General features: G+C 40.4%; 1 protein-coding gene across 3 annotated transcripts in view; it reads right to left on the reverse strand.

Annotated features, from left to right (window-relative positions):
* ythdc2 (YTH domain containing 2) overlaps positions 1-12,739 on the reverse strand; it is a 50,192-nt gene that overhangs the window by 4,576 nt on the left and 32,877 nt on the right. For 2 of the 3 annotated variants that reach the window (XM_063477916.1, XM_063477917.1), the window contains exons 28-30: positions 11,526-11,694; positions 8,193-8,408; positions 7,867-8,052 (exon numbers count right to left, since the gene is read on the reverse strand). In XM_063477916.1, coding sequence (XP_063333986.1) covers positions 7,867-8,052; positions 8,193-8,408; positions 11,526-11,694 — 571 coding nt within the window. The remainder of the gene's footprint in view (positions 1-7,866; positions 8,053-8,192; positions 8,409-11,525; positions 11,695-12,739) is intronic. The other variant, XM_063477919.1, reaches the window with a different exon arrangement.

Raw genomic sequence — 12,739 nt, forward strand, 5'->3', positions numbered from 1 at the left:
AAAACAATCGCATGAGTGCTGCTGTTTGACTGAGGAAGAATAAAGTAGTTGTGGTAAGCCAGTCACATGACCACTTAAAGACAAAGCAACAAGGTGATATATACCAGTTTTAAATTGTGTCGATAGGCCACGTAAAACCAGTCATGATAAACAATATATATGCGGCGTTTTTTCCTCAATAGTTTCGTCACGTTTACTGTCTAAGGACAGCGCAGCAAGCACTCTCTGCTTATGAGCAAAAAAAAAAAAAAACAGGGGAAGTTTTAGGAGTGACGGCGAGAGAGAGAGAGAGAGAGAGCAGAAAAAGAGAGAGAGCGAGTTTTGAGATGTGAGAGATTTGTGACGTTTAGTTGGAGTGTGTAGTTAATGTGTTGTCTTGTGTAGTTAGTGTGTAGTGTTGTGGATAGTTTTGTGTTGTGTGTCAGAACAATGAGGCGACTGCTGTCTCCAGGTAGAAAAAGGAGTGATACACCTGCTGCTGTCAGACCTGCAGGTATCAGGCTGTGATGTTCTCCTTTATAGTGGACAGAAATGTTTGGAGTGGCACAAATAATTTGTGTGGCATCTTATTGAATGCAGAACAGCTGATTGTTCTGTAAATAGTTTGAAATGGTTATTTTAAAAAAGGGTAAAAGGTAAATGGATGCAAATAACTTTGTTGTTTGCAAAACTTGTGCATAGGATTTTAAAATTGACAATTAATATTTGCATTTAAAGTTATGAAATTGATTCATTAAAGATGTTTGTGGTTGTTACAGTAAAAAATATAACCTTTTCTACTCTGATTTTATGGTTTTTGTCTGATTTTAGATCAATTGTGTTAATACAGTATGTCAAAATGAAAATATGACTGTAAATTCAGACACGTGAGGTTGTGCTGAAAAGGATGATACCAAACAAGGCAAAGTAAATAGTTTTTAAAGGTAAAATGTGGAGGGAAAATCAAAAGTAGTTAAAAATGGCCAATTATACCCTGGACCCCAGAGGGTTAAACATTTTTTTAAAGTAACGCAATAGTTACTTTTCAAGTAATTAATTACTTTTAGAATATTGTAACTCAGTTACTAACTCAGTTACTTTTTTGAAGAAGTAACTAGTAACTATAATTGAATTACTTTTTCAAAGTAACTTGCCCAACACTGAATATTATCTACAGCTACTTTTAGTACCATTGATATTCATTTAGACTCTTTTTCTCCAGTTGATCTTTCTGAGTTAACTTCAATAATTACTTCCTCCAAACCATCAACATGTCTTTTAGACCCCATTCCTACAAAACTGCCCAAAGAAGTCCTGCCATTAATTAATGCTTCAATCTTAAATATGATCAACCTATCTCTAATAATCAGCTATGTACCACAGGCTTTCAAGCTGGCTTATTTGAAGAGTTTCAGTCAGGTTTCAGAGCCCATCACAGCACAGAAACAGCTTTAGTGAAGGTTACAAATAGGGATGGGTATCGGTTAGGTTTTATCCGATACCGGTGCCAAATCGGTACTTTTGAAATGGTGCCAGTGCTTAAACGGTGCTCGAACCGGTGCTTAAAGAATGGAGAACACAAACTTCGTCCAAAAACCTCTCATGTTTTTATTTTTAGCAGTCTCTTTTTTTCTGCAAAATGATAAGAACCGTAACAACATATAAACATCATCTGTGCAAAGATTTATGTTTTTAAAGTGAAACAGTGAAAAATTACAGCGCTGTCAATACATGAATATCCAGACGTTGTACAAAAATGTCCAATTCTGGCACACAATTGGACACCATGCCAGTTGATTTTTTTAGGTATTTAAGAGCAGACATTAATTAATTTTATTAACATGCCTAAAAATGCTTTTTTTAAAAAATAAGTTTTTGAAGAATTAACCATACATTTACATGGTAATGGGCCTTTTCTGCCATGGAGTGCTTAATTGGCCTCTGGCCCTTTAAACTCTGAGGGGCTGTAACTTTGGTTTCTTTTGGTCAATTTGCATGATTGACACCTCTTTTTAATTGTTTGAGCCAATAGAGTCACAGTAACGATGCCACGTTCACATTAATTCAACCAATCAGACGTTCCAAGGCCAAAACCCACGTGGGCCCAAATTTACTGCATGTGACGTCTGTCCAGTCACGTGTCTATAGGTTGGTCTAAAATGGAGGTTGTTGACGGAAAACAACTCTGATGCGGCTAGGTAGGCGTGGTAACTGCTGATAATCACGTGGCTACTGGCTACCGGCAAAAATAACGGAGGAAATCTGGACGGTAAGCCAATTTCTGTCTTAGCGCATTTGCGCCGCTGTGTGTTTTTGTAGTCTTCTTTTGCGGCTCATTCAGTGAATTTTGGTCTAAGTGTGGTGAAACTTGGTGTTTGGAATTGGTGATAGCTCTGGAAGATAACCAGCTTTTCTTTAGCTGGTTACATGAAGTCTGGAGAATTTCTGGTTCGCCTTGTTTGTTTAGCGGACTTGTGCGCATTTACATAACTGCTCGTTTAATCATGGCTTGTTTTCGTTGAGTTTGGTGGTTGTAGAAATGGTTTATATGACATTTTAGCTGAGATTCAGAGGTTTCTGTGGATACCACACATGTCTGGACTTATATTTCTCACCCCGTGTTATAACCGATTAAACGTGATCTCCTCCTTTTTGCTCGTGGTACCGGGGGCGTGGGGCTTAAAGCACTTGTTGCAGGCTGCTGAGTTTGCATCTTTTGCTGTGAAGTACAGCCAGACTTTTGATCACTTCGCCTTGGGCATTTTTAATCTGTAGCTCTGCTCTAAAAGAACGTACGTACCTGGGCCCGCCTACTATCCTTGTAACGATAAAATGATTGGCTAGAATCCAAAGTGTATGACATCTCAAGAAAAAAAAAAAGCGCCGAAATAAAGCACCGAAATGTGCGCTGCTTTTTGGTCTGGTTACTACCGTTTATGTCAGAACCGGTGCCATAATGGCACCGGATACCGGTACCCATCCCTAGTTACAAATGATCTTCTTATGGCCTCTGACAGTGGACTCATCTCTGTGCTTGTCCTGCTAGACCTTAAGGGCAGCGTTCGATACTGTTGACCATAATATCCTATTAGAGCGATTAGAGCACGTTGTAGGTATTACAGGTACTGCGCTGCAGTGGTTTGTATCATATCTATCTAATAGACTAGTATTTGAAAGTAGAATGGGAGGGAGAGCCTTCAGTTTTCAGGCCCCTCTCCTGTGGAACCAGCTTCCAGTTTGGATTTGGGAGACAGACACTATCTCTACTTTTAAGATTAGGCTTAAAACATTCCTTTTTGCTAAAGCATATAGTTAGGGCTGAACCAGGTGACCCTGAATCCTCCCTTAGTTATGCTGCAATAGACGTAGGCTGCTGGGGGATTCCCATGATGCATTGAGTTTTTCCTTTCCAGTCACCTTTCTCACTCACTATGTGTTAATAGACCTCTCTGCATTGAATCATATCTGTTAATAATCTCTTTCTCTCTTCCACAGAATGTCTTTATCCTGTTTCCTTCTCTCACCCCAATCGGTCGCAGCAGATGGCCGCCCCTCCCTGAGCCTGGTTCTGCCGGAGGTTTCTTCCTGTTAAAAGGTAGTTTTTCCTTCCCACTGTCGCCAAAGTGCTTGTTCATAGGGGTTCATATGATTGTTGGGTTTTTCTCTGTATCTATTATTGTACAATCTACTGTACAATATAAAGCGCCTTGTTGTGATTTGGTGCTAAATAAATAAAATTGAATTGAATTGAATTGAATTGAGGCTGCAGCCTGACTGCTCAATTAGTTTGTTACCTGCTGAAGTTCACGGTTTGGCTGTCTAGGTCTGGCTAGGGTTGGCATTCACTCAGCTTTAGTGTCACTCAGAGTTCTTGGACAGCTTAGTTTTAGCATGCTGTCCATGCAGGCGCTTGCAAATAGCTGAAGTTATGTTAGCAGCATAATGTGGTTGTTTCTGTCCTAGATGCAGTTTGCACTTTATCATCATGGCGTGTCCTTTTGTGCAATAAAAATAAAAGTAATGTTGATCTCCGTGTGGCATGACTGAGCCATTATTTCTGGCACAATGAACTGAAATCAGCTGATTGTAGCACACGTGCAACTGAACTGAACTACTGGCTTCTCGATTCCCATCTCTAGGCACTGTGTTGAAAACTGGCATGATTCTGTCATGGAAATAACTGCATGGGATCAGGAACACTACTACAAATCACCGTCTATAAATGCATTTCACCATGCCATCCACAAATCAAGTTCAAGTTCTCTGATACAAAGAAGAAGCTGGAGGCTATATGTAAATATGATACAAAAACGCCACCACCCTCTCTACGCTAAAACTCATTTTTCATGAACTGAGAAAAACTAGAAAAGTGTTATGTGACCAGATGAATTGGAAATTTTGGGGGGAAAACATGGATGCTCCAGACTAAAGAGGAGAGGGACAATTCTGCTTGTTAACATTACTCAGCTCAAAAGCCTGCATCTCTGATGGTAGGCGGTACATTAGTCACTATCACTGTTGAAGCATCTTCAGGTTTTAGAGCAACATATTCTTCCATCTAGATCAGGGGTGTCCAAACTCCGGCCCGCGGGCCGCATTTTTAATTGGCCCGCAAGTAATTTTATAAATAGAATAGAATATTGCCCGCACTTCTTAGTTTTAACACCAGGGGGAGCTGCTGTTGATCAAGGCAGTTGCTCCACCAAAAAGGACAATCACAGAAGAAATTTACCCCGAAGTTACTAAACATGGCAGAACCAAAGAAGCGAAAGGTAGAAAGTGAGTGCAGAAAATTTCAGACACGGTGGGAGAGTGAATATTTCTTCAAAGAATTCAAGGGGAAGTGTATCTGTTTGATCTGCACTGAAACTGTGGCAGTTATGAAAGAGTATAATGTACGACGTCATTATGAAACCAAACATCAGGCCTATGCATCCTACACTGCTGCGAGAGCAGAAATTAAAGCAAATGGTAGCTCTCCTGCAGGGTCAGCAACAGTATTTTTTTCGTGCTCAAGTTGTCCAGGAAAAGGCCACAATAGCCAGCTATGAGGTCGCCCAACTCATCGCAAGACATTGCGAGGCAATGTCTTGCGATGAGTTGGGCAAGCCTTTTTCAGATGGAGGCCTCATAAAACACTGCCTCGTTAAAGGCACCGAAATAACGTGCCCGGAAAAAGTGCAGGACTTCAACAACGTCAGCATGTCCAGAAATACAATTGTGCGACGCATTGAAGACTCGTCAGCCAACATTAAACTGCACCTGTCTGATAAAGCTGTGCTTTTGATTTTTACTCCATCGCATGCGATGAGAGCACCGATGCCACAGACGCCGCACAGCTGCTAATTTTTTTGCGGGGAGTGGACGAGGAGCACGAGCGCTTTAGGTGAGCAAAAAATATATTCCACAGTACCCGTGTGTTAATGTGCAAGTACACGTGCTTCAAATATCAATAATGCGCATCAATTCTGTCACTACCCTGCTTTTGCACACCACTTTCTTATATACGTTTTTCTTGTTAACACACAGAGTACACACCGCTGTGCACAGCGCACGCACATGCAAAGTCAGCTGATCTCATCTGATGCAGATTTGCTCCTTGATCAAGTGACATTTGTCTGGATTTTTGGCACGAGTGGCGTACGATCAGCACCGCAGCTGGATGGCCCGATTTACATACCCAGCGCAGCTGATACTCACCAGAATAGTTTACTAAAATTATACGGACTCCTGTTATTAAGTCCAGTTCAGTCTGTTATTGTTGATAATCGTTTCAAACGAACGTTAATAGATGTTTTTCTAAGCCTAATAACTTAAATAACAAACTTGAAATTTATCTGTCCCATTTCCCCTTTATTGATTTTTCTCTGTACTGTAAATCTTCTGTCTAAGAAGAAATCTGAGGCTGCTATTCTGAGATTGAGCTATCAAAGCATTTTCTGAATAAATCAATAAAGATCCATTTATGGAAAGCTGTGATGAAGGCAGTTTTGTCTTTAATTATATTCAACAATAGAACATATTTGACCACTTTTAAGTGATTTTTCTAACTTTAATACAGTAAAGTTAAGGTTATATACCTAATTTCTAGTAAGTGGCCCAGCCCCTCCTATATTTTTATGTATGTGGCCCTCAGCGAAAAAAGTTTGGACACCCCTGATCTAGATGATGTCACTTTCAGTGAAGGTCTTGCATATTTCAGTAAGACAATGCTAAACTCCATACTGAATCCATTTCAACAGCATGTCTTGCGAAGCCATGCTGTTAGAAGACTCCGGGTGCTAAACTGGCCTGCCTGCAGTCCAGACTTTTAACCAACATAACCAATATTTGGTGCATCATAAAACTGTATATAGAAAGGACCACAACTGCTGAAAAGCTAAGATCCTCTATTAGACAAGAAGGGGACTAGAGTTCTCTCCCAAAAGGTCAGCAAGTTTTGATGGGTGTTAAAAGAGGGGATAGCACACAGTAGGAAACATGGCTATGTCCCAAGTTTTCTGAGAAGTGTTGCTACCATCACCTTTTTCATCTTTAAAGGGCATATTTGCTCAGTTTAAGCATTCGGTATGCTTTCTGTTAGAGCTGGGCGATATAAGATTTTTTCATATCACGATATGTTTTTTTCATTTCAGGCGATAACGATATATATCACGATATAAGCCAAATAACTATATTTGTAAGATTTAAATGTGCCGTTGCTCACAAGTAAAATGTGAAATAATTAGCAGCTTGTTTTAATTTAAATATTTATTTCCCATAATAAGTTTAACAGGGTAGATGTACTTAAGGAACATGAGACTTCAGTTTCACATAAATAAAGGCAAATATTGCAAACTACACAAAACGCAGCCGCTAAAGCGTTTAAGTTTCAAAATAGAACAAACAAAACAGACTACTAAATTGTCAATTCCACTTAGAAACAAAATATTAATTCTAAAAATAAATCTTAGTTCGTTTTACAGAAGAACAGACAAAATTGACTAACTTTTGTCAATATCAAATAAACTGAGAACTAAAAGGAAATTCTCAATCTCTCCTTGTTGTATAGCTTAGCTTTTCAAACAGTTTTAACAGTTACTTTAGTCTGACAAAAGCCGAATGACGAATTAGCGCTTTCAGTCAGAGATTGAGCATGCACCGGTTTATTGTATTTCCAGACTTGCTTTCGGCACAATTTACAGTGCGCTACTCTGTTTTTTGTCAGACTTGAAATAGCCGAAATACCTTCACACTACGGAACTTCTATGGCCCTTCCGTTCGACAATCTCTCCGGCATTGGAACCATCATCTGTTTGTTCTTCGGTAACCTTCGCTCACGCTCTCGGTTGATTTTTCTCTAGTCGGCAAACTCATTTCCTTCATTACCCGGGCGGCCCGGCTCCAAAAACAAATACACATGTGCGCCTTGGCACTTGTGCTGTACGTAACAAGTCACGTGACGTGACGCTGCGGCTGTGATTGGTTCGGCTCTGCGCTACTTAATTTGGATTGGCTGTTCTTTTTTTTTTTTTTTTGTTCTTTTTTTTTTTTAAGAGGACAAGAGAGATGAGGCCTATCGCAATAGTTTAATTTTTCTATCGAGAAAAAGTTATTTCACAATACATATCGTTATTGTTCTATCGCCCAGCTCTACTTTCTGTGTTTTTTGTGGATACAAAAATGGTTTAATGAGATCCGATTTTATTCACATTTTACACAACATTAAAACTTTTTGGAGTTTGTGTTTAGTTCAAATTTATTATTAATAAATGATCCGTTTATTAACTGTTCACTGCATTCTCTGCTGGAGCAGTATGCCACTACCATTCGTGCTGGCAGTCACATTAACTGCTTGTAACAATATGTGAAAGAGCTTCTATGCTGTGATGCACCCTGTATATGTACCTGGCCATCCCTGCTAATCTGGACCTTCTTGTTGTCATTCCATGGGTTGAGGATATGCTGGGTGCACTGGAAGGGAATATTTTCTTTGTGTATCCATTCTACACTGAAAACCCCTCCTAGTTCCATGAGGCCCCAGTCCTGACAGCTCTCCTCCTGACTGACGACAGACGTCATGCGAGCATAGCCCTGTGAAAAAGAAAACAAAAACACACGTTTGGTCTTTCAAAACCGATTTTTTTTTTTTTTTTACTGTTGCAGTTTCACAGTCTGCATCATGACTCTGGCACACATGATCATGCATACAGATTCTTCCATTTGAGTGTCACCTGGAAGTGTCCAGAGCCCTGAACAGAGAAGATAAGGATGATGGCGCTATTCTCCAAAAAGGCCTTGGTGAGTTTGGTCTCATTACTTGGTGTAGTAGACCAGATGCCTTTTTGCTGAGAAATTTCCAAGTTCCTGATGTTGCTGCTTTTCATAATAAAGTATCGGACTAATGTCTGATGGCAGGCCAGCTGAGTGCACACAGGCTTCACAACCTGCTGCAAAAAGTGGAGAGAGAAACATTAGCAACCATTACCATCCAACTTCAATAACCCATCATTTAGTTAGTATGACTGTAACGTGCCCCAAGCTCACCTGTTTGTGTTTAAAAAAAACAAAAGGAAGCAGACACTTAGAGACTCATTAGTTCATTTTGTTTGTGTTCTGTGTGCGTTTCCAAATCATATCAGATGCACTGTACTGAAAAATTATTTTAAAGTTGTTAACATACTGGACTGAGTTGAAATATTTGTTACTGGCAACACAAAAGAACCGGACTAAGATTGTCTAAGATATTAAATAAGATGAAAAACAAAAACATAGGAGTCTCAAATGCATCTCAAATAAATAAATAAATACATACATACATAAATAATCCAAAAAGTAGCTATATTAATACTGAAACAAACAAGAAGGTAAAATATTCCCTCCAAACAAAACATACAGATTCTAAATGAGCAAATCAGTCCATGCATGATTACATTGCTCAGCCCATGGAAAAGTCTATTGATGCTTATTGGACTGACGATTGTTGGTTGGAAAATTTTTACATATCACCAAACCTTAAAGGTTTCTGTCAGTTTATTACAGAGTATCTTGTAGTAATATTTAAATCTTGGAAAACTGAAGAATAGAATAGAACATGACTGACAAGAGAAATGACTGCAGAGAAATAACAAAACAAAACAAAAAAGAACTCGTCAGTTTGTGAATTCAAGATAAAAAAAAGTACCCAAGCACTAATGGAGATCTTAAATACACTTTATGAACAGAGAATTACAAAAGTAGACTTTTAAAGTCTAGGACAGGGGTGTCAAATGTACAGCCCACATCCGGCCTGTGATACAATTTTATCAAGCCCGCGAGATAATTTCATATTCAGTTATTAATGGCCCGTCAGTATGTCGGAGCCGAATCTTCAGCCCTGCTGAGAATCCACGCAGGCAGAGGTGGGACTTTATTTTGATGGGCACACCATGCAGTCAATCACATGTAAAGACGGACTGGGATCATACATTATGGGAAAGAAGGAGAGGGGGGGGGGGCAAAGACAGCAAGTGTAGTGGTACAGGCCAGGTACACAGAAAGTTGGGTAGCCGGATTTTAATCAAGCGTGTTGGAAAAAAGTGAAGAAAGGAGCAAAAATGTAAATAAGCAGCATCTGGCTGCATTTCAATGATATTAGAGACTGGAAAGCTGAGTGTAGAATTGTGGAGGATGAAAAGTTTCAAACTTGTACCTTAAAACTTGTGTGTTTTGTCTAGTAGTAGCAGATGCATATAAGGCTTTTATGAAAACACTGAATAATAACTGGATATTACATAAAACTGAAGTGCCTTTGAATGACAGAGATACAGAAATGTGTGCATGTAGCACAGAGCCATGGCTCAGTGTCGTGAGTGTCTAAATGAGTCTCACAGGCTTAAATGTGGTTCAAGCCATTTATACCTCTTAACTTGTTTGATCTGCTGCTCACCACAAACAAGCACAAGCAGAAATGTTGGACTTTTAGCTGTATTTTCATAAGTTTACCAGGTTTTCCTACAGATAAAAAACCTCCCTTGTGGCCATTCATACTACACAAAGTAATAAAGCAATAAACAATTAAACTGTTGAACCCCAACACCCCCGGTACAGGGGCAGAACATCTGGTTTAGCAGGATATACCGCCAGATGTGTTATTTAAATAAAGACAGAAATATCAGAATCTCAGCTAAAAGCTCAAAGAGTCATTTCAACAACCACCAAACAGCTAAAACAGCAAACAATTAACAAGAAGGTACATAGATTCCACAAATAGATATGGACATACTGTCAGGAGCTGAAATCTCGCAGATTCTGCAGGTTTCGTCACTCTGACAGCACTGTACACAAAACTTCTTTTTGCTGCTGGTTCAATGAATTTTGGTCAGCCACTTTTTCTTTAGCCCAAAAATGACTTCTAACAAAAAAGCTTAATTTTTGCTACTTAATACCGAAGAAATTTCAGAAAAAACAGAAGAGTAGCTGTTTTTCACTTTGTCATGGTCCACGGCTCGGTGTCTGAGGAGCGGTTGGGATGCCCAGGTGGCCACGCCTTCGGTTGTGGCTGTCATCTTCACACCTGCATCCCATTCCAGGTGATCATCAGGAGGACTATTTAACCCCGCACGGCCGGCTGCTCCACGCCAGTCCATCAGTCACCATTCAGTGGTAACTTGGCCCCTCACTACAGTTAATGTGGAATTTCTGGTTTCTATGAACTGTGTTAATCCTGTCACTGTGTGCTCAGGTTATTGTCCGCCGTGTTCGAGCCTTCACCTGCCTGTCCTCCTGCCCGCCTGGAGTTCAGAAAAACCGCCTATCATCCTCTCCGTCTCCCTGGAATCCTCTCCCGCGGACACTCACCCCTCCCTCCGGTTCCCACGGTCCGGCCCCGATTGTAAGATAAATAGCTCTACCCCTGTTGTATGCTGTTATCTCCCTGCTCTCCAGTAACTCTCTCCCCTTACTGGTGCAGCCTCCCATGGTCCTGATCACGCCGTCCCCAAATCGTTTATCTCCCGGTCTCTTCTGTTCTAACATCGTGTTCCCTTTGGTTATTCCGGGTCACCTTTAGTTAAGAAATAAAGTTTCTTTTGCGTGCATTCCCGCGTATTGTGTTTGCTTCTGGGTCCAGCTTGCGTGTTAGAACTACGGTTCTTGACACACTTATTACAAAACTTTTTCTGTAATTTTACACATTTATTTCTGTCAGTGCGCCCCAGGGTGGCTGTGGCTACAATGTAGCTTGCCATCACCAGTGTGTGAATGTGTGTGTGAATGGGTGGATGACTGGATGTGTAAAGCGCTTTGGGGTCCTTAGGGACTAGTAAAGCACTATACAAATAAAGGCCATTTACCATTTACTTACAATTTAAGTCCAAGGAGTTGTGCTGACCGATTTCTTTCACTTCATCATGAACAGTTAAATAGTAGTAGGGAAGTTTCACTGGTCTAGCCAGCTTAAGATCCATGTAAAATGAGTTTGACACCCCTGGTCTAGGATATGCATTGAGTATCCATCAGTAGAGTTTGAAGGGTGTTAGGAAAACATGATGTGTGGAAATAAACACTGCTTGGCAGACTGTTAATACCTTTCTTGAGGAGAAATGATCAACGGTATCTGACTGACAGTCCAAAGTCGCAGAGCAGGAAGAAATACTGGAAGACTGATGATCAGAGAACTGATATCTGGACAGGGAGGGCTCATCTTGGCCGTGGGCTTGAATTTGATGTAGGTCTGAAGCTGTTGTTAGACAAGACCTAAAAGAAAATGATTAAATGGTGGAACAGTATGACCAACTATGTTACTCACTGTGACTAACATATAAAAGGTGTATTGAAAAGAATAATTTGGCTACACTGCAGGCGAAAGCGCATCAAATCAGATTTTTTTGACCCTATGCGATCCATATCCGATCATGGTATGACAGTGTGAACAGCACAAATCCGATATTTTCAAATCCGACCTGGGTCACTTTCGTATGTAGTACTGAATCCGACACATATCTAATGTTTTAGAAAGTGACTGCTGTTTGAATGGTCATGTCGCATTAAATCCGTCTTTTACGTCACTGACACAAGACGGACGCCAATTATCAGCGCTGGAGAAGAGCTCGAAGACATCGTGAAAGCTTCCTGGCCAACCAGTGTAGATGTTAGTGAAACTGTTGGGAAGACAACGTTGGAGAAACGTGAACATTTTATTTGTACTGTATAATCTGCAGATTCTGACAGAAATTTCCAACTATCCTTTGAAGCACTGCTCCTCTCTAAAACAGCAATAAGGATCATTATTAGGCCATATGTAAATAACAAAATAACTTTATAACTTAAAGCAAAATTGGGAAACGTAAAGTCCGAAACAAGTCTTTATATTAAGGGCCATCAGTCAAACAATACTGTTTGGACTGGGTCCAAACAGAGCGCGTTGTGTGTGACGTCTTCTTTTGCGCATGCGGGCCACTTTGAGGGTTCACACTAGAGCACGTTTGCTGTCACATTTTATGTTGGGTCTGCAATTCCACAGGCCCCGCTAGTTTAGAAACTTATTCTCGTTAACGACAAAAACAAGACAAACATCTTTTACTTCCTAGCAAGGGAAGGCTTGGTCGGAACCAGGCTCTTGGAGCTCAACGCTCCTCACCTGTCTCCAACCCAACTTCTTCAACAAGCAGCCTTCCTCGCAGCTATTTATTTCCATGACAGTTACAGTTTACAGTTTACACAAGCACCTCCCCTTGTAAAACCCCCCTATGGTTCTAAAAGACAAGGCACTATGTGTGTATGTGTGTGCACGTATAAGCAC

The sequence above is a fragment of the Pelmatolapia mariae genome, linkage group LG7 (assembly GCF_036321145.2).
Source record: "Pelmatolapia mariae isolate MD_Pm_ZW linkage group LG7, Pm_UMD_F_2, whole genome shotgun sequence".
NCBI classification, from domain to species: domain Eukaryota; kingdom Metazoa; phylum Chordata; class Actinopteri; order Cichliformes; family Cichlidae; genus Pelmatolapia; species Pelmatolapia mariae.